This window comes from Humulus lupulus, chromosome X (assembly GCF_963169125.1).
Source record: "Humulus lupulus chromosome X, drHumLupu1.1, whole genome shotgun sequence".
Lineage (NCBI taxonomy): Eukaryota > Viridiplantae > Streptophyta > Magnoliopsida > Rosales > Cannabaceae > Humulus > Humulus lupulus.
Genome location: NC_084802.1, coordinates 58,716,609 through 58,743,574, shown reverse-complemented (window position 1 = coordinate 58,743,574; position 26,966 = coordinate 58,716,609). Strand labels below are relative to the sequence as shown.

The 26,966-nt window shown below is 37.6% G+C and overlaps 1 protein-coding gene across 1 annotated transcript; it reads left to right on the top strand.

Moving 5' to 3' along the window:
• The first annotated feature begins 2,058 nt into the window (after positions 1–2,058).
• Positions 2,059–2,899, top strand: LOC133804108 (cytochrome P450 CYP82D47-like). The gene is made up of 2 exons (XM_062242258.1): positions 2,059–2,384; positions 2,798–2,899. Exons 1-2 carry the CDS (start codon positions 2,079–2,081, stop codon positions 2,816–2,818), a joined length of 327 nt encoding a protein of 108 aa, XP_062098242.1. The 5' UTR covers positions 2,059–2,078; the 3' UTR covers positions 2,819–2,899.
• Positions 2,900–26,966: the final 24,067 nt, after the last annotated feature.

The following is a 26,966-nucleotide window of genomic DNA, read 5'->3' as shown; positions in this document are numbered from 1 at the left end:
TATAAAAAATAATTATATTTTATAATGAAAAAAATATTTTAATTGAATAGTATTTATAATTTAAAATTAAAAAACTTTATAAATATTTTAATGTATTTAATTAATATTTTTTTAAATGACATGGTAAGTCGGTTGTGCGGGAACTGACTTTTCATGTGACATGGTAGGTCGGTTCTATGGACTGACCTATCATGTCATTATAAAGATATATTATTAAAGATAGTCTAATTTGTTTTTGTATTATTTGAATTTTAAAATGTATTACTTTATCAAACAATACATATATATAATTGATTTGTGAATGCAATAAGTATAAAAAATATATACTTATTAATATTACATATATTATAATTTTTGAAATATTAATTAATTAATTATTTGGAATTAAAAAAAATTAATTTAGTTTTTAATAAGAAAATATTTTAATTTATAAATAGCATATTTATAAATATTAGAAAAAAAATAAACTAAATAAGTTGGAGATTTATAATTTTAAAATAAAATATCAACATATTAAAGTTATATATTTTTTAATTTTAACATCATAAGTCGGTTCTAGAACAGACATATCATGCTGCATCATAAGTCGATTACTAATGGGCTGACTTACCATGTTAAAATTATATATTTGTAGTTTTAACAGCATAAGTCGGTTCTAGAAATGACTTATGATGCTACATATGTCAGTTGCTATTGGAGACATACCATGTTAAAATTAGGGTGGAAAAAAAAACACAAATAAAATTGAGTATCCCGCGCATACTCTTCATCTTCACTGTACACCTCGCTAATTTTTTTTCTTCTCGTCTTCTTCATTCCGCCAGCTTTGGTCACTCAGCTTCTCGTCTTCTTCATTCCGCATACCGTTCGGAAAGTATATGGTAATAATAGGAGACAACAACGCTCCCACTCACTCCTCCATGCCATCTTCTCTGTCCTGTCGACAATCTTTTTTCCTAATTGGAGATAAGGTTTCCATTGGGAGATGAGGCTTTCTTTTTCCCTCTTGGAAGTTGAGATCTTTATTTGTCAGTCACTTGGATTTATTGAGATCTTTTTCTCTAGCATTTAATAATAGAGGACAGTATTTCATAGCTGAAGTTCCTTAGGAATTTTCTCCCTGCATTTTTCTTGTGATTTTCATAATTTATATATTTATCAAAAAATTATCCACATCATTTCTTACATTGCAGCATATCCATCTCCACTTGAAGTTGGTCTTGTGATGCACTATTAGAAATTACTATTTTTATTCCATTAACCTCAAGTAATGCTGTTTGTTTTGACCATTAGGCTTTTTTTTAAGCTTTCTCCCCTGACATGGGAGAGATCATAAAGAAGCGTATTTTGGTTCTGTTAGTCTACTGGTGTTCAATTTTTTTTCCCCTCAGCCTTTGTTTGTCTGATAGGTACGTTGATACTTACATACTTAATTTGACTTGTTGCAGACTTGGAAGCTTGTGTGTGGTTGGAGGAGACCTTGAAGAACTTTGAGCGCATTCTGGTCGTAATATCACATTCCCATGATTTTCTAAATGGAGTGTGCACAAACATTTTTGACAGCACGAGCTTCATTTCCGGGAGCTGAGCCTGAGCGAGGTATATATTTTTGTATCGATATGATGGTTGATTTGTTTATTCATCATCATCATCATTTTTTGTTTCTCACTAAGTGAACTGTCGTTGCCATCATGCTCTTAAAATGTTTGATACAATTACTGAATGACATTTTGGAGTAGTTATTGCGAAAAAGAAAATTTTCGATAACTCATGATCTCCCTCTTCTTTCCTCTCGTGTTCTTGCCATCAGCCATATGGTATTGATAAAGTGTGGTTTCACTCTGAATGTTTTATAGACATATATATTTATATATTTAAATGTTTGAGTGTGACTGTTATGAGGCCGGATTTCTGAATTTCTGGGGTTTGTTTTATTCCCAGGAGTTTGATTTGGTCTTTAATCTGTGTATAACTATATATATATTGTTTATTGTTTTTTATGGGTTTCTCTTTTTCTTAGGTTAAGGTTATTTATTAGTTAACCTTGAGTCCTGAGCAACCGGAGCGAGCAGCACCGAATGTCTTTAAGAGAATTTTTTGAGTTTCATGGGACTTTTGTGGTGTCTGATGCTATTCCGTATCTAAGGTGGTTGGACTTGGGAGGCTATGAGAAAGCAATGAAAAAGACTGCGACAGAGCTTGATGAATTGGCTCAAGTTTGGCTTGAGGAGCATAAGAGAAAAAGTGTTGATCATAATGGTGGAGTAGTACTTAATAGTAAGAAGGAGAATGATTTCATGGATGTGATGCTTTCCATTCTTGATGACGACGAATTGGGAGTTTCCAGCTACGATGCTGATACAATCAACAAAGCTTCATCTCTGGTACGTCGAACTATTCCCTTTTGATATTGTTTTTTCCTTATTTGTTCGAGCTCTAACTAGATAACTTATATATTAATGGCGGCTAATCAAAACTCTTTATATATACGTTAAACATATAGATAAAATTACATGGCACAATGGGCTAAAGTGGTCTCGTTAGCACCCATTAATGATAGCCATTTAAACTTACAAGAAGTATAAATAATCAAAGCATTGTAAACTAAATTATGGTTTAGAATGGAGATGAAAACCATCCATGCATTATACTGCCATTAGTTCCTAGATTTTTTTTTTGAAAGGCATTAATTCCAAGATTATATACAGCTAATTTTTCACAATAATAAACACCAGCAACCAAGATAAATAAATAACCTTAACTAATAAATAATTACTTTATTTACTTTTTATTGCAGATACAGCACTTTCGACCTTGAGGTCCTGTAAACGGTCATATTTTCAATATTAGGGTCTACACGATAAAGCTTCTAAAGGGATCACACTTTGGGTATGTAGCTAGCCAGCTTATAAAGCTATTCTTTTATTGGTACTTTTTTTTTTTCTTTTCACCATTGATTGTTTTTAAACTTGGGTGGCTCGTATGAATGGAATCTATTTATATATATGTATATATAATTGAGGTTTTATTTTTCAATTATATTTTTTTATTACTCTAAATTTTTGCTGAATTTCTGTAAATATTTTGCTTTTCCCTTCTAATTATCCCAGTCCAGTCCACCTTCTTCAGAGTCATTAATATATATGTAACTATTGGTAAATGCTCTGCAGGTGTTTGATAAAATAATTCTAAGAAAATATAGAATCTACAATGCTTTGTTTTATTATTTATAACCCTTGAAGTCTTAAATACATAAAAACTGCCCAGCTTCTCGGGGATCGGTAGAATACCTCCCCTGAAATTCCATACACCCCAAAACTTCCTCAGCTTCTCGGGGATCAGTAGCTCTGCCATTTTCTTGGCCTTAAGAAAATTAAGTCTAATTGATCATCATCATCATCATCATATTAAGTATTTGTATATTCATTATTCATACGTACAATGTAGTTCCAAAAATAATTGATCTCTTGGTATTTTTATTACACACATTGATACGAGTAGTTTCTTAGAAATCAATATTTTCTGTTTCAGCTAGGGCTCTTGTGATAAATATCATGTATTCCTTTTCCTTTGCTTGAGCAGTGACTCGTGTAGACTACTGTGGAAATTTGGATGATATAAGCTATGTTGTCATATTGATTGTATTTGATTCAGAAGTGAAGCTTTAATAAAATCTATGAAGAAAACCTAAGAACATGCAGATATGTTGACATTGAAACAAATGTCAATGCAATTATGCTTGTTGGGAAGGGAATGAATCGTCAAGGTACATAATTATTCTTCTTGATGATTTATATTCCAGTTCATAATTACAAGTCCGATATTCATTTCATAATAGTTATATATGTCTATATATACTTGTACTGTTTAAATATGTTTGTGTTTGAGAACTTTTCCCTAGTGTGGTAGTGTCTTGCTCATTTTCTGTATGTCATTTGATTTGTTGTTTTTTCTAGTGACAGCTTTTCATTGGCTAAAAAGTTATTGCTGAATATCTTGTCATGCTTTGTAATCATACATTGGGTTTTAAATGATTTATAGATTAATAGCTTTGACCGTTAGCTTCCTTTTCCTTTTGTCCTCTTGAATACTTTATTATTTTGCTACAAATTTCCACTTTTAGATACATTTTCTTTTCTAAGGTACTAAACAAGTCCACTCTTAACTGATCTAGATTTTGGCATCTCAAAAGGTATTTCAACTGAAGCCAAAGAAGTTCTAACAGTGACAAGGAACCTGGATTTGAAAGTGATAAAGCTAGAAAACCACTGAAATATGTGGCTGCATATGATATGATGGCATGTTTCTATGAAAACATGAGTTCATACTTCAACATATAAAAAAATTGTTATGTTTTCCCTACCTTAAAAAGCATGGTCATTTCATGTTGTATTTTCTATTGAACAGTAGGTATGAGTAGATTCTAGTATTACGTTTACTCTATTATTGTACAGTTATGGAATGTTGCTTTTATCATTTGTTAAAATGCAAGGATAAATGGTAACTTGAAATACATACTTTTCAAGTTACCATTTAAGCCATTTCAAGTTAACTTGATTCTGCCCTTGGTGAAGCCATTGCAGCTTCTTTTGCTATTGGTGCCTTATTGTTATAGCATCTTTGAAATATTTCATCTTGTATTATGAAAGCTTGCTCTGCCCTTGGCAAGGCCATAGCAACTTTTATTTCTTGGGCTAAGAATTATTTTCTTTTAAGACCCAGGATTATTTTTGATCCAATAATCCCTATTTTCACTGCAGATTTTTACAGAATTATATTAAAAAATTCTTAAGATGATATTGATGATCTTGCAGAATCTCATTTATTTGATTTAGTTTTTACTCTGATCTTGTATAATCATACGTATTGGTGTTTCACGTGAGATTAAAGTTTGTTTGAGTAGAGTTAAAGCGGTGTAATTAGAAGAATGTGAATATATATATGCATTGCATGACATGTACAAATATATATATACAATGTGGTACTATTTAATTAATGACAAACTCTGTTTCTTGTATGACTCAGGCCCCATGCATATATATATATAATATTTATATACGTAGTGTCACAATCAGTGTTTTATTATATAATTACATGATTAATAAATTAATCCCTCCTTTTTAACCTTTTCTTTTCCTTGTTCATGGGACCATTGTAAGAGTCCATCTTTTAAGACATGGATGATCCTGTCCTTTTTATTTTATTTGTGTTTTTATTAGTAGTAATTAATAATAATAATAATAATAAAGCAGATCTGGCAGTTAATAGAAGAGATAGCCATATTAATATGTGGTCCACACAATCATAATACAAATACATATATATTCACTAAATTGTATAGATGAGTAAAGTAAATATAGATATAGTAGAATAGAGAATAAAGATTGATAGGACTAGACCAGAGAGACAATGGGAAATAAAAATAAAATAAAATAAATTGAATGATATTAAGCCATATGTTGTTTCGACTTACTAGCTCCTTGTTTTGGATTTCTATTTTGATTAATTTTACTATTTATTATTTAATTTTGGTGTGTGCATGTAATTTTGTTTTGATTTATAATCACCAATGACCTTAATTTTTATTTGTCTAGTAATCTTTAAGGTATTAATTTAATTTTGTAGGGTGGAAATATTAGCAAGGATCATTGCCAAGTGAATTAATTTGCTTGATTATTGTTAATTGCAAGAGGTACGTATGTTCTCTTATTTTTTTTATAAATATTATTATAAAAATGTTAAAGGAGTTTGAATATCTTAAATATTCATCCATAGTGAAGTAGGTTCTGAGATTAAAAGTGTGTGTTGCGGTGATAATGAAAGGTTGAGAAGTTGTGTGTTTAAGTGAAGTAGTTTCTGGGAAATTTATTTGTGTGCTGCAGAGATATAAGGAAGAAACTTATTGTGTGTTGTTTGAATTGCTTGATTCTCTATTGACAGTTGGTTAGGTTACTATTACAAGGGAAATGTTGCCCAAATTCATCTAGAATTATGTTTTATTTTCTTATATTTAAATTATGTTGTGCTTGCATTGTTCTTGTTTGATTGGTATAGGGAAGCTCTGTCAAAATTTGAGTTAAAAAGATAGTGTATTAATAAAAATATGACAGCACTAAAAACTTGTTATGGGAATTTTCTACGTGCAGGAGGATTTTAGTCCAATTTTAGAGAAACCTCTGTCGAATTTTTTCTAGGAAATCGACAAGAGTTGGATAACAAAGGACAGACTTTCAAAAGAGTATGAAGATGGAGTCGACAGCTTTATTAAGTTAGCTTTAGAAAATACAACAGATCCTTCTAGAGTTCATTGTCCTTGTAGAAAATGTTCAAATTTGAAAAAAAAAAAAGACATAATGGAGATAAAGAGTCATCTATACTTTAACGGAATGGACCAAATATATGTCAAGTGGATTTGGCAGGGAGAAGAATATGACTCTAACAATAATGTTCGCAATGAAAGAAAGCAATTTGATCAAGTATTTGATGACCCTATAGAGATGGTGAGAGATGCAGATGAACGTTTTGTTGATAAGCCTGAATAATTTTTGAAATTTTTAGAAGATGCAGAGAAACCAATATTCTTGGGGGCACCTTTGTCAAAATTGGTTGTTTTAGTAAAACTATACCACTTGAAAGGTAGTAGTGGTTGGAGTGACACAAGTTTCACGAAGTTATTAACTTTATTAAAAGAAATTTTACCAAAAGACAATGAATTGCCTTCCTCGCTTTATGAAGCAAAAAAAACATTGTGCACATTAGTGTCTTTCAACATTTACGCACAAATAATGCTAAAACTAAGGAAGTTCCGTGGAGAACAGTTAAGTGTCCTCGTCAACCATTACAATCAGTACAATGTGGATTCTATGTTATGAGAATGATTAAGGACTTCGTGAAAAATGAATTTTCAATGCGATGGTTAACTAGTAACGTAAGTGAAAATATTCATTATTAAAGTTCTAGCTTTACCTTAAGATTAAGTATATTAATTCAACTTATGCAATGAATTTTGTTTTAGTGTGGCGGGAAGAACTATTACACAAAGGATAAGATCAATGAAGTACGTGAAGAATGGGCACAATGCGTCATGGATTTGATGAGTACTACATAGGTCCACCCACTTTTGTTAACTTAGACTTTTAATGAGATATACTTACAATGTTAACTTAAACTTTCTTGAAGATATACACACTTTTGTTGTCCAACTATAGTTTACAATGCTTATATGAGTCATTTTGTAATTAACTTAAGACTCGTTATTTTAGATACTTAGTTCAAATTCTAGTATTTTATATTATTGTGATATATGTTTTGTTTTGTTCAGTGTGTTTGTATAAAAAGCATGATTTGTTTTGGGTGTAATACACTTTTTAAGAAAAGAACACCATAATTTGGTTCTACTAAAACTGACAATAGATGTCTACACCATAAGTCGGCTGTGAACCGACATATCATGTTTTACACCAGAGGTCAGTGTACAACCGACCTACCATGTCTTACACTAGAGGTCGGTTTTTGCAACTGACGTACCATGTCTTACACCAGATGTCGGTTTGGCGCCAACTGACCTACCACGTTTTTACATCATAAGTCACTGCATGGGAAGTCAGTTCCTAACCGACTTATGAACATTCAGATGTCAGTTTTTAACCGACTTATCATGTAATTTTTGTAGTAGTGATATCTGCTAGCGCTCAGTGCCCTATTGCCGCCCTTGACTTATAAGTCAAGCCTTTCAATCAGAAAATACAGACATGCATAAATCATTTAACAATTATCCAGATACAAAGCATTCAATCATGCTTAATCAAATAATCAAAGCCATAATCATCATGATGCTAATTCATAGGGCCCGAGCCCTAATCATAACCCAGGGTGCAGTTTTCTTACCTCTGGTCCAAGCACTGGATAAATAAAAATGACCCTCGAGTACGATCCCATTCCGAGCCCTATTGGTACCTTAGTCACAACCATAACAAAATATATCCATCAACAACGAGTAAATAAAGGCTTCTGGACCGAGTCCTAGCCTCCGGGACCTCGAATTCTACTAAACCGGGTAGTAGAATCCTTCTTAAGCCCTTAGGTTTGAGTCCCCGCAATTCGAAACCTCACTTGGCTAATCTTTCCCATTAGTATCGTGGCACACCCTAAAGTAGAGAGCATTGGCCCTATTTTCACTGGACAAGTCCTACGGCGCAGCCCACTAGGCGCGGCGGTGCTATGGTGGTTCAGAAGAACCCCAACACCCCTGAGTTCATACGGGCCGCGGTGCAACCCTGCTAACCTAGATTTCCAAAACTTTCCTCCCAGTCAAATCTCGCTAAATTTATTCCAAATAACAACCAAACCCGGAATTGAGTCCCAAATCCTCAATGATACACTTAAGGCAACACAGATACACAAAAAACTATGCCAAAACCTTACTCCAATTCAAAATTCAAACCTTTAGCTCAAAACTCAAGAATTCATCAAAACAATGTTTAAAATCTTAACTTAGCTAAGCAATCCGACCCTATGTTGCGCCTAACCCAATTCTCAACTCCCAACTCCTTCAATTACTAATCCAAGATAACCACCAAGATTCAAAACTACACCAAAGTGAGGGGAGGCAGAGGGAAAACGAGAAAGAGAGAGAGAGAGAGAGAGAGAGAGAGAGAGAGAGAGAGAGAGAAAGAGGAGAGAGGAGAGAGAGAGAGAGAGAGAGAGAGACTAAGTGCTTATTTATTTCCTTCTAATAGCTTCTAAGTGACTAAGTTATTCCAAGGCTAAGGAAAAGAGCAAAGTTCCCCTAGCCTTTACCTTAGTTCTCTAATGCCCTCAAGGGAAAATTTGTCTTTTGCCACCATTCCCCCACTAATCTCAATTAACACCTCATAATTTCCCAATTTAGTTCAATATTCCCAAGTAATCACAAAATAACTTCACATTACCTGATAAATTCTGATAATGTACTAAATTACCAAAATACCCATAAGCTCACCCCGAGCTGGGTATTGGACCCCGTTGTGACTAAACCGCTAACTTGCTCACTAGGATCGCCTTGTGCCGAGTAACCAAAATATATCCACATAATAATGTGGTCTAAATCACAAAACATATATTTATAAATATACCCTCAACGGGTCAAAATTACAAAAATATCCTTCTAATATGAAACAAGCCCACATGCATATTTAATACATTTAAACATGCAAACATAGTCATATCATAATATAACTCACATAATTCACATAATCATGCATATAATCATAGAATGCACGTAATATCACATAAACACATAATTAATCCAATTATTTCCCTCCTTGCCCCCTAATCAAGACACTAAGCCTTATTATGGAATTTGGGACATTACAGTTTTTATAGTTTTTGAAGGTTTTTTAAGACTCTAAGTTTAAAGATCTTTTGATGTTTCTAAGCTTCTGAGACCATTATTATGGTCAAAAGTGGTTAAAATCGTGTTTTGGGATGATTTTTGATAATGTTGACCCAAACTCTTAAGTCTCCTTGTTTTGATGATTAACAAATATTTGATTATTATTTGTTACTAATGATTTGTTGATTTTGTAGCAAAAACTAAACTGAATTAGCACTTCAAAGTCAAAATTATGACCAAGGGCAAAATGGTCATTTTACCAAGTTTTCCGGAAACGACCCGAATTGGACTTCAAGACTCAAGAAACTCAAGATAAAGGTTTAACTTCATTTCTTAGTCTTGTAAAGTGATTGCAAGTATACTTTAAGTCATAAGTATAGAATTTGGCTCACTCACGCACTAAAAAATGGTGATTTTTTAAAATGAGAAATAATTATCCTAAATTCACTTTTAAGAAAATACATCCCTATACGGTCGTAACGCAATTGGAATTTTTGAAATCGGATAAACGAGCTAAAAGTTATAAAGAATTGAAAAATGGGAAAATAGGCTTAAAACTGATTTTGCTCTCTGTTTGCCATCCGGAATTCCGGATGGGCAACCGGAATTCCGGTTGCTTCCAACCGGAATTCCGGTTCCCTCATCCGGACTTCCGGTTCGCGGCAGACAGCTTCGCAAATTAATCCCTAACGGCTATAAACGGCTAGTTTTTTCCCAAACTCTATATAAACTCGTCTTTTACTTCAAATTGGTTGTTGGCTGAGCATTTATTACATATACCAAACCAAATCCATTGATTTCAAAGAGCTTTCAAAGTTTAACTCATCCAAACACATATTCACACACTTGAGCCAAAATTTGTATTTATTTCTTCTAAGTGTGCTTGCTAATCACTCTAGGTTTCTCATTGTATTATCATACTTCTAGAGTGATTTTTGCTTGTAATATCAAACACATTCCCATATTGAAATTGAGGTGAGGTTGGCACCGGTTTTGTAAACAACCCGGTTAGAGTGAGATTGGCACTTCAACAATCCGAAAAAGAGGTTGATAGTCCTTGGTGGTGGAAAACTATTGTAAGAGGTTTGGAAATACCTTGGTGAAAAATTCCCGGTTGTAAGGGTTAGTCAAGCCCGCTAACTTGGCTCGATAGTTGAACTCAAAGCTAGGTCCTTAGCTTTGAAGACCAAGGACGTAGGTGGCTTAGTTCTACCGAACCTTGTAAAATTCGAGAGTTTGCGATTTCTTAACCTTCAACTCTTTACATTACAAGTTTAACTATTTGCTATATCTATTTGATTGCCATATTATTTGCTTATACTTGATAAATTTGATTTATTGCATAATTTGGCATATTAAGTTTTAAATTTCCGAAATTAGTTTAAATTTCCAATTCACCCCCCCTCTTGGAAACATATCTTGGGTTAACAGATAAGTCTACGATTCTTAAAATCGCTGGTTTTTTGAGTTCGCAGGTCACGTTGCAATGCTATTTTTTGAGTGTCGCGACCCTCATGAACTCAGAATTGTACAGAGATATCTCGAACCGCTTTAGCGCAGCGACGCGTGCCTTGTGGTTTTGGGCTCGGGGTTCTTTGACTTGTTACAGCGCGACCCTTAGTAGGGGGCACCGCGACTCTAATTGGGGAAAAATTAGAAATTAGGTTTTGGGTTATAGGAACCAAAACCTAAGGGCTCGAGAATGGTTCTAATACCCGGGTTAGTAGAATTCAAGGTCTCGGCGGCTAGGACTTGGTTTGGAAGCCTTTATTAGTTCGTTTCCTTATAATTATTCCTTGATATTATTTTTACTTGGGTGAACTGTTAGGCTAGGGAGGAAAGGATCGTACTTGGGGTCGACATACGCTATTGTCTAAGGACCTGAGGTAAGAAAAATGCAACCGGTTTGTGTTTAGGGCTTGGCTCGGTTATATAACATGGTTATAACCATGGTTAGAATGTTTTATTAATGTGTTGATTGCGCTGTGCTTACCAATGTTAAGTAAGGATTGCTTATTTGTTATATCTGATTGAAAGGCTCGACTTATAAGTTGAGGGTTATCTATTATATCTGATTGAAAGGCTCGACTTATAAGTCGAGAGTTTATCAATTATATTCGGCTGAAAAGCTCGGCTTATAAGTCAAGGATCTATTTATTGTATCTGTTTAAAAGCTTGGCTCAGAAGTCCAGGATCTATCTATGGTATCTAATTAAAAGCTTGACTTATAAGTCGAGGGTTTAAAGGCTTTGCTTATGAGTCGAGGGTGGCAATAGCCTGCTGAATGCAGGCCGATGTGGTTAAGCTAACCCTAAAGCAAGATATACGCATGAACGACCCTATGGCCGCCTAAAATAATAAGTGCCGGGTATGCTTGGTTAGCTCTAAGGTTGGTTATATATGGAATTGGGCAATGGGCCCTGGTGTCACTCTATTGTCACTTCTCTAGTTTGAATGCATGCACGATTAGGGTTATTACTGCTAGGCATGCTAATTATGATTTTTTGATCTGATGATTTATTGCTTATGGGCTTTAGCTAAAGGTTGAACATATCTTAGAAGTAAGGGTCTAAGCTTAATCTTTTCTGTATAATTCTGTTGAATTCTGTTCGAACTAAAGGCTTGCATGTGAGAGGATTCCAAGATTGGTTTTGGGTGTTTGAGGAGTGTATGGAATTGTTTATGGGTTTGTTGAGATGTTTAGGGTATGTGAATAAGGATTATAGGCTTAATTATGTGTTTGGCTGGTGTTTGGAGTATGAATTATGGATTTAGACTCGGAGAAAGCATAAGAAAAATGGTTGGTTTCTGGGATTTTGGGACTCGCACCGCGGCCCTGTTTTACAGGCACCGTGGCCTGTGTGTACGAAAGGGCCTGGGGAGCCTTGAGATTGCCCAGGCGCCGCGGCCTTGTTCTACAGGTGTCATGGCCCATGTGTACGAACGGGCCTGGGGTGCCCTGAGATTACCCAGGCATCGTGACGCAGGGCTTAGCGCTCTGCAGCCCATGTTCTCTAGCAGAGAGGGCTTTACCCTCTAACTTGTAGTGAGTCGTGGCCCTAGAGGGCATGCCGCGACCCAAAATGGAAACGAAGGGGAAATACATGTTTTGGGATTGGGAACTCTAATGGTAAGGCTCAGGAAGGATTCTACTACCTGGTTTGTTAGGATCTAAGGTCCCGGAGGCTAGATTAATATTATGAAGTTATTAATTAGTTTAAGGCTTGATGGATGGTTATTATGAATGCGTTGTGATTAGGTTTTCAATGAGGCTCGGGTTAGAGGACTGTGCTCGGGATCGTGGTACTCAGTCAGCTCGGGACATAGGTAAGAAAACTGTTGTACCCATAGAGCAGGGCATGACCTTATTGTTTATGTTTCAGGACGTAACTTATTGTTAATGTTTAATACATGTGTGAATATCAGTGATTATCATGCTGTGATATGCTTCTTTATGAATGAACAGTGAAGGCGAGGAACGACGAAGGCTAGGAACGACGAAGGCCAGGAACAACGAAGGCTGAGAACGACCAGAAGCCAAGTACGGCAAGGGGCCGGGATCGGTGTTCAGCACGCTGAGTGCAGGATGCTATCACAAGACCCTCCAAGGGTGCCGTATCCACCCTTTTAGTGAAGACCGCGAACCCAGGGTCTGGTAGAGCACCTGGGTCAGCATAGGTCGCTATGTGTTTAGTCTATTGACTGTTTTGCTGTTTATTGTGGATTGATATATATATATGTGAATTTTTACCCATTGAGTTTTCTTGTTGGGCTTCAACTCACGGGTGCTCTATGGTGTAAGTAAGGGGGAAGGAAAGGTCGACCAACCATCAGTACGGAGAGCATGGAGCGACGAGTACATGTTTGGCCTACTTAGTGTCACGGCCATGGTTATTTTGGGAAATGTACTATTTTGTCGCTTAGGTCGACCGTAATTATATTTTTGAAATGTAATATATTTTCTAAACAGTATTTTTGGATCCCAACTGTATAACTTTTATGATTTCAATGAATGTCCAAATCTTAATCATTAATGTCGTTAAACAAGTTTTATTTCAATTTAGTCACACGTTTAACCAAAAACCTCGATTAGTGAGCTAATGGTACATTTATAACTCACATAGTAACGGATCTAAGGTAGTAGGGTGTTACAACTTGGTTTCAAAGCACGCCAAGGTTTATGGTTCATAGAGATCGACCGAACATGTACGCTCACTGCCAGTGACAAGCTTAACTTAGGGTTTGTTGGTATTTAATGAACTATATACTTAACTTCTTGTTTAAGTTGCCCGGTTTGCTTGAATTTATGGATAGAGCATGATGAATGTGTTGATATATGCATGATGCTAGAGCATGGCCCCTTGATTGTTATATGTTATATGTTATGTGGATATGTGTATTTGTTGATTGTGGCTGGTTGATGAGATTGGGAGGTGGTTTTGGATGTTGTTATCATGCCTGATGTGTGGCATCGTTGATTGCAGGCATATTGCAGTAATGCCATGACGATCAATCAGACTCTGCAGTAATAAGGTCGAGGATGACAACCAGGGTCAGGACCCTCCACTTGCCCCACCAAATTACCAACAATTACTTGCCAAGATGGAAGCAAGACTTCATCGAACATAAGAAGAGCTTCAATAGTTGAGGTAGCAGACCCTTCCTCGTGGTATTGGGTTATAGGTTCCACAGGCTGTGGCACCAGTGCCAGCCCAGCCTGCTATGGAATATAGGTGGGAACCTTTGTATGAGAGGTTAAGGAAGCAACATCCTCCCACCTTCGAGGGTGGCCTAGACCCACTACAGGCAGAGCAGTGGATGAACATGATTTCTTCCATCCTGGATTTTATGAGGGTGGAAGGGAATGAGAGAGTAGCCTGCGCCAGCTACATGTTGAGAGAGGACGCCCGCATCTGGAGGGATGTTGTGCCCCAGAAGAGAAATGTGGCAGTTATGACCAGGGAAGAATTCATAAACATTTTCAATGATATATATTATAGTGTTGCAGTTCGAGCTGCAAAGGTAAACGAGTTCGTTAATCTAACTCAGAACTGGATGATGGCTAAAGAGTATGTTTTGAATTTTGACCGGTTAGCGAAGTTCGCACCGAACATGGTGCCTATTGATATGGCATGGAGGGATCGGTATGTGTGGGGATTGAACGTTATGATCACCCATGACATTACGAAAACATTGGATCCAGGAACTACCACCTATTCATAGGTAGTGGAGAAGGCCCTTACTGCTGAGGGGGACGATGATTTGATATGAGAGAGGGCGCCGCTAGCGCTGCTAGGCGCGATGCTCGGAGGACGGTGCCTCCTTTTACTGGATTTAGCTAGGGTAATGGCCCCAGTTAAAAGAAGATAAAGGCCCCGGATTCTTTTGTTCCTCCTAGTTCAAATAGAAGGGTACAGGGTACTTTCAGTGGTTGTCAGGGCAGGGGAGACAACTAGAGGAGTTTCTCAGCGTGTCCTCGGTGCAGACAACGACATCAGGGAGAGTGTAGAATTAGGGCCTGCTTTACTTGTGGGGGCATTAATTATTTGAGGAAAGACTGCCCACAAGCCAAGAAGGAAGAGTTGAAATAGAGCGACAACCTTACTCCTGCCAGACTATTTACCTTGACTCAGACTGAGGCTGAGGCTAGACCTTCGCTCGTGATAGGTCAGATTTCTAGTGTTCGCTCTTCATTTATTACATTGATTGATTCAGGGGCTACCCATTCATTTCTATCTGCTAGGGTGATAGATCAGTTGTGTAGACCTAGTGATTTGTATGCTAGGGGATACAGGACTTTGTTGCCGACTGGGGAACTGGTAGTCTCTAGGAGATGGGTTAGAGCATTACCAGTAGAGATAGAAAGTAGAGATTTATCTGTGAACCTGATTGAGTTAGCGATGGATGACTTTGATATGATCCTAGGGATGGATTGGTTGTCAAAGTACGGGGCGACGATTGACTACAAGTGCAAGATTTTGACCTTTGAACAAGAAGGGGAGGTACCCTTTGTATTCGTGGGGACAGTGGGTGGACTGCGAGTACCTATGATTTTGGCACAGAAGGCTAGAGACCTAATGCAAGGGGGTTGCATAAGACTCCTAACGAACATTGTGGATACTTCTAGAATTGTTTCGGTTGGATCGGATGAGACCAGATTAGCATGTCAATTTTCTGATGTGTTCCCAACAGACTTGCCAGGGTTGCCACCACATCGAGAAATCGAGTTCATCATAGAGTTAGCAGCAGGGGTGGAGCCAGTATCTAGGACACCTTATAGAATGGCTCCATGAGAGTTGAAGGAACTGAAGATTTAGTTGCAGGAGTTAGTAGATTTGGGATTCATTAGACTAAGTTTTTCGCTATGGGGTGCTCCAGTGTTGTTTGTCAAGAAGAAGGATGAATCCTTAAGGATGTGTATTGATTACAGAGAGCTGAACAAGTTAACCATTAAGAAAAAGTACCCACTACCTAGGATCAACAACTTGTCTGACTAGCTACAGGGGAAGACAGTGTTCTCCAAGATTGGCCTTCGCTCAGGCTACCACCAGTTAAGGATTAAAGAGGAGGACATACCAAAGATCACATTCTACGTGAGGTATGAACATTATGAATTCTTGGTCATGTCCTTTGGATTAACCAATGCCCAGCAACCTTTATGGACTTAATGAATATGGTCTTCATGGATTATCTGGACAAGTTTGTGATCATATTCATTGATGACATATTGGTGTACTCTTAGTCAGAGGTAGAGCACGAGCAGCATCTTCGCCTAGTACTACAGCGGTTGAGAGAGTACAAGTTATATGCTAAGTTCAGCAAATATGAATTTTGGTTACCCCAAGTAACATTTCTAGGCCATATTGTCAATAAGGATGGGATTCTGGTGGACCCAAGTAAGATTGAGGTAGTGAGAGATTGGCTCAAGTCAAGCAGTGTACTAGAGTTTGGGAGCTTTTTGGGATTGGCAAGGTACTATCGGCGGTTCGTTGAGGGATTCTCCAAAATAGCCACACCGTTGACCGAATTGACGCGTAAGAAGACTAAGTATGTGTGGAAAGACAGGTGTGAGAACAGTTTCAAGGAGTTGAAGCGGTGACTAATCACCGCTCTAGTATTGAGTCTGCCGTCAGAAAATGAGAAATTTGTAGTCTACTATGATGCTTCCAAACAGAGTTTGGGGTGTGTATTGATGCAAGCTAGAAAGGTGATAGCCTACGCGTTGAGAGAGCTGAAGGAGTATGAGCAGAGGTATCCCATACTTAATCTGGAATTGGCAGCAGTGGTATTTGCACTAAAGGTTTGGAGGCATTATTTGTATGGAGAGAAGTGCAAAATATACACTGACCATAAGAGTTTGAAGTACTTCTTTACTCAGAAGGATCTGAATATGCACCAGAGGCATTGGCTCCAGTTGGTAAAGGATTACAATTGCGACATTTTATACCATCCTGGGAAGGCCAATGTGGTGGTCGATGCATTGAGTCAGAAGGTCCCAGGACAGTTATTCAAGTCGAGGTAGATATCAAATAGGTTAGCTGAGGACATAACTAGAGCAAGTATTGAGTTGGTAATTTGTTAGCTAGCCAACATCACTCTTCAGTCTATGCTCCTTGAGAGGATCAAGGAGGCACAAGGGGAGGATCCCCTCAGTTTAGGGAACACATAGAAGGCGTCTTAGCCGCAGCGGCTAAGGACTTTTCTTTTTCGGAGATGGGTTTACTGAGGTACAAAGGTCGGATTTGCATTCTGATGGATTCTGGTATCCAGCAAGAGATTCTAGATGAGTCTCATACCAATCCCTATTCCTTACAACCGGGTACGACGAAGATGTACCAAGATTTGAGAACCTTGTATTGGTGAAAGAGGGATGTGGTGGATTATGTGGCCAAGTGTTTGACTTGTTAGTAGGTAAAGCCTGAACATCAGAGGCTAGTAGGGTTGCTACAACCATTAGGGATTCCGGAGTGGAAATGGGAGGATATCACCATGGACTTCATGGTGGGATTACCGAAGACTGTGGGACAGCATGATTCAGTGTGGGTGATTGTGGATAGGTACACCAAATCATCCCACTTTTTTCTTGTTAGGATAACTTATACAGTGGAGCAGTATGTTGAATTGTATGTGAAGGAAATTGTACAACTACATGGGGCTCTGAGGTCGATAGTTTCTGACAGGGATGCCACCTTCACCTTCAAGTTATGGGAGAGCCGCAGAAGGCTATGGTACACAGTTGTGGTTTAGTACCGCCTATCATCCTCAGATAGATGGATAGTCTGAGAGGACGATTTAGATACTGGAGGATATGTTGTGAGCCTGCGTACTGGATTTTGGGGGATCTTGGAGTAAGTATCTCCCTTTGATTAAGTTTCCGTACAATAACAGTTATCAGGCGACTATTGGAGTGGCTCCGTATGAGATGCTTTGTGGGAGGAAGTGTAGATCACCCATCCATTGGGATGAGATGGTTGAGATGAGGTATTTAGGTCCTGAGGTAGTTAAGAGGACCAATGAGGCAATTGAGAAGATTAAATCTCAAATGTTCATCTCACAAAGTCGACATAAGAGTTACTCAGACTTGAGGCACAGAAGTGTAGAGTTTCAGGTTGGGGACCATGTGTTTCTTAGAGTTTCACCCTTAAGAAGAGTAAAACGATTTGGAGTGAGGGGCAAGCTGAGCCCTAGGTTTGTTGGCCCCTATGAGATTCTAGAATGGGTTGGAGAAGTAGCCTACAAATTGGCGATGCCTTTAGCTCTATCAGGGGTTCACAATGTATTTCATGTAATCATGCTCCGAAAGTATGTATCTGGTTCTACACATGTGCTGAGTTATGAGAACTTGGAGCTAGATCAAAGTTTATCGTATGAAGAGAAGCTAGCTCAGATTCTAGACCGAAAAGATAAAGTCTTGCGGAACAAGATCACCGCCTTAGTGAAAGTGATGTGGAGGAACAACAGGGTGGAAGAGGTGACTTGGGAGCTTGGACTGATATGCGAGATCGGTATCCCGAGTTATTAAGGTAAATTTCGAGGATGAAAATTATGTAAGGAGGGGATAATTATAGCTTCCCAAATTTGCTAATACAACTTAGGGCCTTGATTAGCGTGCTCGGAGGGCAATAATTGATTTAATTATGCTAATTTGTGAATTAAATGATTATGTGATTAGAAATGAATGTTTAGGTGAATTAAATATGCATGTGGGCCAATTTGGCAATTAGGGGCATATTTGTAATTTTGGCCCATTGAGAGCATAAATGCAATATATTTGTATGTTGTGATGGATACCACAAGGGTGTGGTGATATATTTGCGATGTGCAGTCCGATATGGTCCTAGGGAGAGGTTTAGCTAAATAGTCACAACGAGGTCGAATACCCGACTCGAGAGGAGCCTAGGGGTATTTTGGGAACACAAATGCTCGGGAGTTACTAGGTAACAGGTAATGATTTAGAGATTGTTTAAGTATGTTGAGGATTAAATTGGGATTTATAGGAACACTCAAGGATTTAGCAGGGTGTGGCAATTGATAGAATCGCCCTTGGTGGCATTAAATAATTGAGGATATACATAGGGGCATTTTGGTCATTAGGCAGCTAAGTGGCTTTGAGAAAACACTATAATTAAGAAAAACAATAGAAGGAAGAAGAACTCTCAGCAAACTCTCTCTCTTACTCTGTTCTCCCCCTCTCTATGGTGCTTGAAGGTTTTGATGAAACTTTGAGGATTCTAGGCTAAAGAATTGGAGGATTGGACTTGCTGTGCAGGGAAATTAGCTCAAGGTTGAACATATCTCAGAGGTAAGAGCCTAAGCTTAATCTCTTCTGTATAATTCTGTTGAATTTTGTTAGAATTATAGGCTTGCATGTGAGAGGATTCCAAGATTGTTTTTGGGTGTTTGATGAGTGTATGGAATTGATTATGTGATTGTTGAGATGTTTAGGCTACGTGAATAAGGATTCTAGGCTTAATTATGTGTTTGGCTGGTGTTAGGAGTGTGAATTATGGATTTAGACTCAGGGAAAACATAAGAAAAATGGTTAGTTTCTAGGTTTCTGGGACTTGCGCTGCAGCTCTGTTCTACAGGCTTCGCGGCTCATGTGTGCGAAAGGGCCTGGGGAGCCCTGAGATTGCCTAGGCATAGGGCTTAGCGCGCTGCGGTCTGTGTCCTCCAGCAGAGAGGGCTTTGCCCTCTGACTTGTAGCGGGTCACAGCTCTAGTGGGCATGCCACAACCCAAAATAGAAAAGAAGGGGAAATATAGGTTTTGGGCTCGGGAACTCGAATGTTAAGGCTCAGGAAGGATTCTACTACCAAGTTTGGTAGGATCCAAGGTTTTGGAAGCTAAATTAATATTCTGAAGTTATTAATTGGTTTGAGTCTTGATGGATGGTAATTATGAATGGGTTGTGACTAGGTTTTCAACGAGGGTCGGGTTAGAGGACTGTGCTCAGGATCGCGGTACTCAGTCAGCTCGGGACATAGGTAATAATACTGTTGTACCCGTAGAGCAAGGCATGGCCCTATTGTTTATGTTTCTGGGCGCGACCCTATTATTCATGTTTAGTATATGTGTGAATATTTGTGATTATCATGCTATGATATGCCTGTTTATGAATGAACGATGAAGGCTAGGAACGGCGAAGGCCGACAACGGCAAGAAGTCGGGTACAGTAAGGGGCTAGAATTTGCGTTGAGCATGCTGAGTGCAGGCCACTAGGGCGAGACCCTCCAAGGGTGTTGTATCCACCCACTCAGTGAAGACTGCGAACCTAGGGCCTAGTAGAGCACCTGGGTCAGTGTAGGCCGCTATGTATTTAGTTTTTTTTACTGTTTTGTTGTTTATTATGGATTCATATATATATATATATATATGTGTGTGTGTGTGAATTGTTATGCATTGAGTTTTCTTGCTGGGCTTCGGCTCACGGGAGCTCTATGGTGTTGGTAAGGGCGAAGGAAAGGTCGACCAACCATGAGTACGAAGAGAGTGGAGCGACGAGTACATGTTCGGCCTACCTAGCTGCCACAACCAGGGTTATTTTGGGAAATGTACTGTAATGAACTACTTTGTCACTTAGGTCGACCGTAATTATATTTTTGAGTTGTAATATATTTTCTAAACAATTTTTTGGGATTCCACGTGTATAAGTTTTATGATTTCAATGAATGTCCAAATATTTATCATTAATGTCGTTAAACAAGTTTTATTTCAATTTAGTCACACTTTTAACCTAAAACCTCGACTAGCGAGCTAATGACACATTTATAACTCACATAGTAAGCTTTAAGGTAGTAGGGCGTTAGATACATGTTCTTGGGTAGACAACAATGTTGGAGTTAGAACTGACGAACTTGGATTCACTCTGGTTGATTTAATTATGAAAGGAAGCAAGAACGATCATTTTATCATGGCTACCCAAGCAAAACAAGTGTTTGATATAACTTATCCAATTAATGATAAATTGTCAGTAATTTTATCATTACCTGATAGGAATTTCTAAGAAAATGAAGATACGATGAAAATGATAATTTATATCATGACTGTTTCATTGTTGGACAACCGATATATGAACAAGTTGAGGATATTCAGGATAACGATAATGATAATGATGATCGTGAATATCGTAGAAATGATATTGAAGAAGGAATATGGATCAATTGTGAATCAACCAAAAAGAAAATCAAAAAGAAAATAAAACATGTTTAGTAAGTTACATAATAATACTTGTGTTTATTTATTTGTGTAATGCATGAATTTAAAATAATATTAATGAAATTTATTTGTATGTTGTAAATGACAGAACAAGGAGATAACAAGAACAAAAAGGGTCGTGGTAAAACAAAAATTAGTTACATGACCCAAAAAAAATCCAAAGGAATAAAGAAAGACCTTGAATGGAACGATCTAGGACAACCAACAACTACTGAGTATACACATATGACACCATACCTTGGACCTAGAGTACGAAGCATGATTTCTATGATTCTTGGTGATTGGAGGAAGGTACCACTCGAACTGAAAGACAATCCATGGGAGGATATCACTTTATGAAATTATTATTATGATATTTATTTATTTGAGTGTGATATTCAAATTTAATAATTACTTTTCTTGTTTATATTCTCAGGCTGGTCACAACGTTCTTGAGTCATTCAAACGCGAGCTTTTGAAAAAAGTTTCAAACATAATGAGGGATTTTATAAGTGAGCTCACTATCGAGTACATCAAGCCTTTGGATGAAATGTGTATGATTGAGAAACTCAAATTTCTCTTGGAAAAGTATAAAGATGTACTTGACAAAAAATATTGGTTAGAATTTGTAGCTGACCGTCTAAGTCTAGAGATTCAAAACAATCATGAAAGAACACAAAACATGTGCATTACAACAGAAGTCAAGACATCGAACATCTTGTAGAGGAATGGCTAATATAAGATAATATTTGGTAATAATAATTGATAAGACATCAAACATCACATGCATTATATGATTACGTGAATTATATTATAATATGAATAGATATTCATGTTTAGGTGTATTAAATATGCATGTGGGTCCGTTTCTTATTAGAAGGGAAATTTTCGTAATTTGGCCCGTTACGGGTATATTTAGAATATATGTGCATATATGTGATATACATGTGAGACCACACCATTATGTGGATATATTTGGGTTACTCGGCACGAGGCGATCCTAGGGAGCAAGATAGCGGGAAAGTCACAACGAGACCAAATACCCAACTAGGGGTGAGTCAAGGGGTATTTTGGAAATTTAGTACATTACTAGGATATCAGGGAATGGGAATAAATATTTGAGGATATATTCGGAGTTAGTGAGAAGAGGAAGGAATGTCAGGAATTTTGACCATTTTACCCTCAGGACATTTTTGGTACCCCGAGCTCGGGATTTGCTTAAGGTTACTTGAACCCTAAGTAAGCCACACAAAAATAGAAAAAAAAAACACTTAGCAGCTCTCTCATTCTCTCACTCTCATTATTCTCTCTCTCTCATGTCCCTTGAGAAGTTTCTTTGAATTGTGAGGAGGAAAAGGCTGAAAACTTGGGAATCGAAGCTAGCTTAGGCTCAGGATTTCTTGAGGAAAAGCTTAGGTTTGTTTTGGCAATAGATGTATCAATATCTAGCCTCAATTCTCTATGTTTTCTATGGTTTTAGTTGAGTTTTAGAGTTTTGAAAAGTAAAATCCGAAGTTGGTTTTGTAAGGAGTTTTAAGCTTGTTTTGGGGATGGTTTTGAGGCTTATGAAGTGCTGAGTTGATTGGGAACTTTATTTTTGGTATTTGCTATGTTTGATTGGGTTTTTGGTAAGTTTTGGCTAATAATGCTTAGGGCCTTGAATAAGGGCCATGATGGAAAATTATTTGATTATGTGATATATATATGTATCATTATATGATTATATGAGTTATATTGACTTTATATGCATGTTTAGGTGTATTAAATATGTATGTGGGCCCATTTCTGACTAAAAGGGAAATTTTCGTAATTTGGCACGTTATGGGTATATTTAGCATATATGTGATATATGTGTGGGACCACATCATTACGTAGAAATTTTTGGGTTACTCAACACGAGAAAATCCTAGGGAGCAAGCTAGTGGGAAAGTCACAACGGGACCCATACTTGACTCGTTGTGAGTTAAAGGGTATATTGGGTATTTAGTACATTACCGGGTTATTGGGTAATGGGAATAAATATTTAACTATTTATTTGGAGTTAGTGAGATTAGGAGGGAATTATGGGGATTTTGACTATTTGACCCTCGGGGACGTTTTTGGGTACCCCGAGCATTGGGATTTACTTGAGGTTACTTAAGCTTGTAGTAACATGACTGAATAAATAAGAGAACGTATCGTTGTGTCTCTCCCATTCTCTCATTTGGTGTTCGATAGCATTTTCGAAGGAAACTTGAGTTTTAGGACTCAGATTCAAGCAAGGCTAGAGTCATAACCATTCTAGGGAAGATTAGAAGCTTGTTAGCCAGAGGATTTAACTGGGAAACAACTCAATCAGAGGTAATCCAAGCTTTAAGTTTTGAGTTTTTGAATTTTTAAGCTTTCATTGGCTTTTACATTTTGATGAGTTTTTGAATTGATTGGAACTTGGGTTTTGAGTTTTTTGGGCCATGGAGATGATTGGGAACTTTTTTTTGGGATTTGGATATGTTTGGATAGGTTTATGGAGGGTTTCTATGTGGAAAAAATGATGAAAAATGGCTGAGGTTGAGGTCGGGCTGTGGCCCTGTTCTTGGGTGCCGCGGCCCAGGAATGATGAAGGAGGAGACCTGGTTGTTGGGCATTTAGGACCGCGACGTCTGGTAAGCGTGCCACGGTGCAAGGCACAGATAGAGAAGGGGTTGAGCCCCTGAATTGAGCGGGTCGCGGCTAGGGTGTATGGGGCCGCAACTCAATATAGAAAAATGACCAAAATGGATTTTAGTGCTGGGAACATAAACCTAACGGCTCAGGATCGATCCTACTACCCGGTTTGGTAAGATTCGACGTCCCGGAGGCTAGGACTCAGTCTGGAAGCCTGTATTTACTCGTTAATGATGGGATTCTATAATATGGTTGTGATTAGGTTATCGCTAGGGGCTTGGAAACAAGATCGTGCTCGAGGGTCGTTCATTGGTGACCTCTGCATGGACTAAAGGTAAAAAAAATTGCACCTAGTATGTGATACATGGGATTATGGCTTTGCCCAAATTGTTGAACAGGAAGATGAGTAGGGCATGAATGCCTGAGTATGTGCATGATTATAATTATGCTCTTCAATGTTGATTAAGCATATTGAATGCTTTGTATCTAGATATTTGATATACGATGAATGCATGTTAGCATTATATAATTGAGAAAAGCATTGAATTATTATCCAAGGTCAACAATAGCGTAGAGCGCTGATAAAAAAGCATTGACTTATCAGTCAAGGGCGACAATAGCCCGCTAAGCGCTGGTCGATATGGTTATGTTTAACCAGGAGCATATCATACGCTTGATTGTCCTATTGATCGTGGAAAATTATAGCGACAGGTACGCTGGACCAGCTCCAAGGCTGGTTATACTAAGGATAGGACAATGGGCCCCGGGGTGACTTATTAGTCCCATATCCTAGGGTTGGGCCCCAACATTGACTTATTAGTCAAGGACGGCCTTAGCACGTTGAGTGTTGGTCGTAAAGCATTGACTTATTAGTCAAGGACGGACTTAGCATGTTGAGTGCTAGTCGTAAGGCATTGGTTTATTAGTCAAGGACGACCTTAGTACGTTGAGTTCTGGTCGTAGGGCATTAACTTATTAGTCAAGTACGTTGAGTGCTAGTCGTAAGGCATTGACTTATTAGTCAAGGAAGACCTTAGTACGTTGAATTCTGATCGTAAGGCATTGACTTATTAGTCAAGAACGGCCTTAGCATGTTGTATGATGGGCGTAAAGCATTGACTCATTAGTCAAGGATGGAAATAGCGCGTTGAGCACTGGTTGATATGGTTATGCTTAACCAGGAGTGTATCATATGCTTGACCGACCTATTAGTCGTGAGAAAACTAGAGCGCCAGGTACGCTGGGCCAGCTCTAAGACTGGTTATCCAGAGGACAGGGCAAAGAGCCCTGGGGTGACTCATTAGTCCCATATCCTAGGGCATTAAGCCAGTATGATTTATTAATCATGTGTTTGGGCGCTGAGCCCCAGTATGATTCCATAATTATGTATTTTGGGCATTGGACCCTGATATGATTCATTGATGGTTATCTTTGGTTATTGGTCCCATATGACGTTGTAGTCATTTATATGGATGGTATTCATGTATGATTAGGGTTATTACTGCTAGGCATGCTTATTATGATTTGGTAATATGTTATTAACTGCTTATGAGCATGTTTAAGTTTTCTTGCTGAGCCTCGGCTCACTAGTGCTACATGGTGCAGGTAAAGGGAAAAGAAAGTGGGACCATCCTTGAGTTAAAGAGCTTAGGTGACGATGTGTACATATGTGGCTGCTCGACCACCACGGCTGAGGGTTTAAAGAGGAACAAGGGTCAAATCCTATTTTACCGCTTAGGTCGGTAGGTTGTAACTTTTGATTTTAATTAACCTTTTAAATGTATTTTGGGATCCCATGTATAAAGTAAACGTTTTAGCAAAACGTTTGTATCTTTGACTTAAATTTTTAACCCTAAATCATTAATCACGTTTAGTTACACGGTTATGGCCAAATCACTCCTTTATCGAGTTTAGCACTATTTAAAATACAAAGTATAACGGTCCCTGAGTAGTAGGGCATTACAATGCACATGTTTAAGTTTTCTTGCCGAGCCCCGATCATGGGTGCTATGTGGTGCAGTTAAGGGGAAAAGGAAGCTGGACCAGACATGAGTTGGAGAGCTTCAATGGCGACGTGTACATATGTGGCTACTCGACCACAACAATTGAGGGATTTTTAAAGGAACTAGGGGTCAAAACCCTATTTTGCCGCTTCGATCGGCTGGTTGTAACTTTTGAACTGTATTAACCTTTTAAACGTTATTTTGGGATCCCATGTACGAACGTAAATATTTTAAATGAAAAGTCAACGTTCCTTCTGACCAAAAATTTTAACCCTAACCCTTATCATTAACCTTAGTTACACGTTTATAACCAAGAGACTTGATTAGCAAGTTTGACATTATTTAAAGTACACAATGTAACGGTCCTAGGTTAGGAGGATGTTACATTTATCAAGCAGCCTCCATGGATAATATTGGATCCTCAGCTATGTTGTTTGGCTTAAGGTATGTCTAATAATTCAATTTGTTCTTTGATAACAAACTGCTAGGGGAGTTTGAATATATTAGATATTCATCTTTAGTGAATTAAGTTTTGAGATGAAATTGTGTGTTGCGGAGATAACAGAAGGTTGAGAACATGTGTGTCTTAGTGGAGTAGGTTTTGCGAATTCCGTGTGTTGCAGTGGTTTATGGACGAAATTATGCATGTTGATTGTTGTCTTTTGTTTGAATTGAATTTATAGGTACTAATAATTTGGGATATGTTATAGAAATAGAGAAAACTCAACCCAATTTTTTTATTTATGATATGTTATATTATTAATTGAAAATATTTTTGAATATGTAATATGCGTGATTAATTCTACAGGTGCATTTTGGAAAGCATGCATCCAAATTCACGAGAGCTATACAAATTTTTTGACACCGAACATTTTTCCATCAGCAATGATGATGGTATAAATAATAGGGTGGATCTTATAGTAAAATGGATGGTGACCATAGATAGACGATGCCAAATATATTTTCATTCCTTGGATTGTTAAGCAAGAACAAACTACCTAAAACATTATCACTACTATCTTTGGCCTTTAATCATATAATAATTATCATTTATTATTATTTTAGCAAATATTGGATGCTGATGCTCGTGATGATGAGGGGGATGACAATAATTCTAGACCCATTGCGTAATCATAAATCTCCACCAATAATAAAGGTGGTTATGAAAAAGTAAGTTTTTCAGTTTTAATGATTTCAATGTTAATTTTTTAGAGTTGAGATTACAATACATAGATAATTAATTTTAATTTT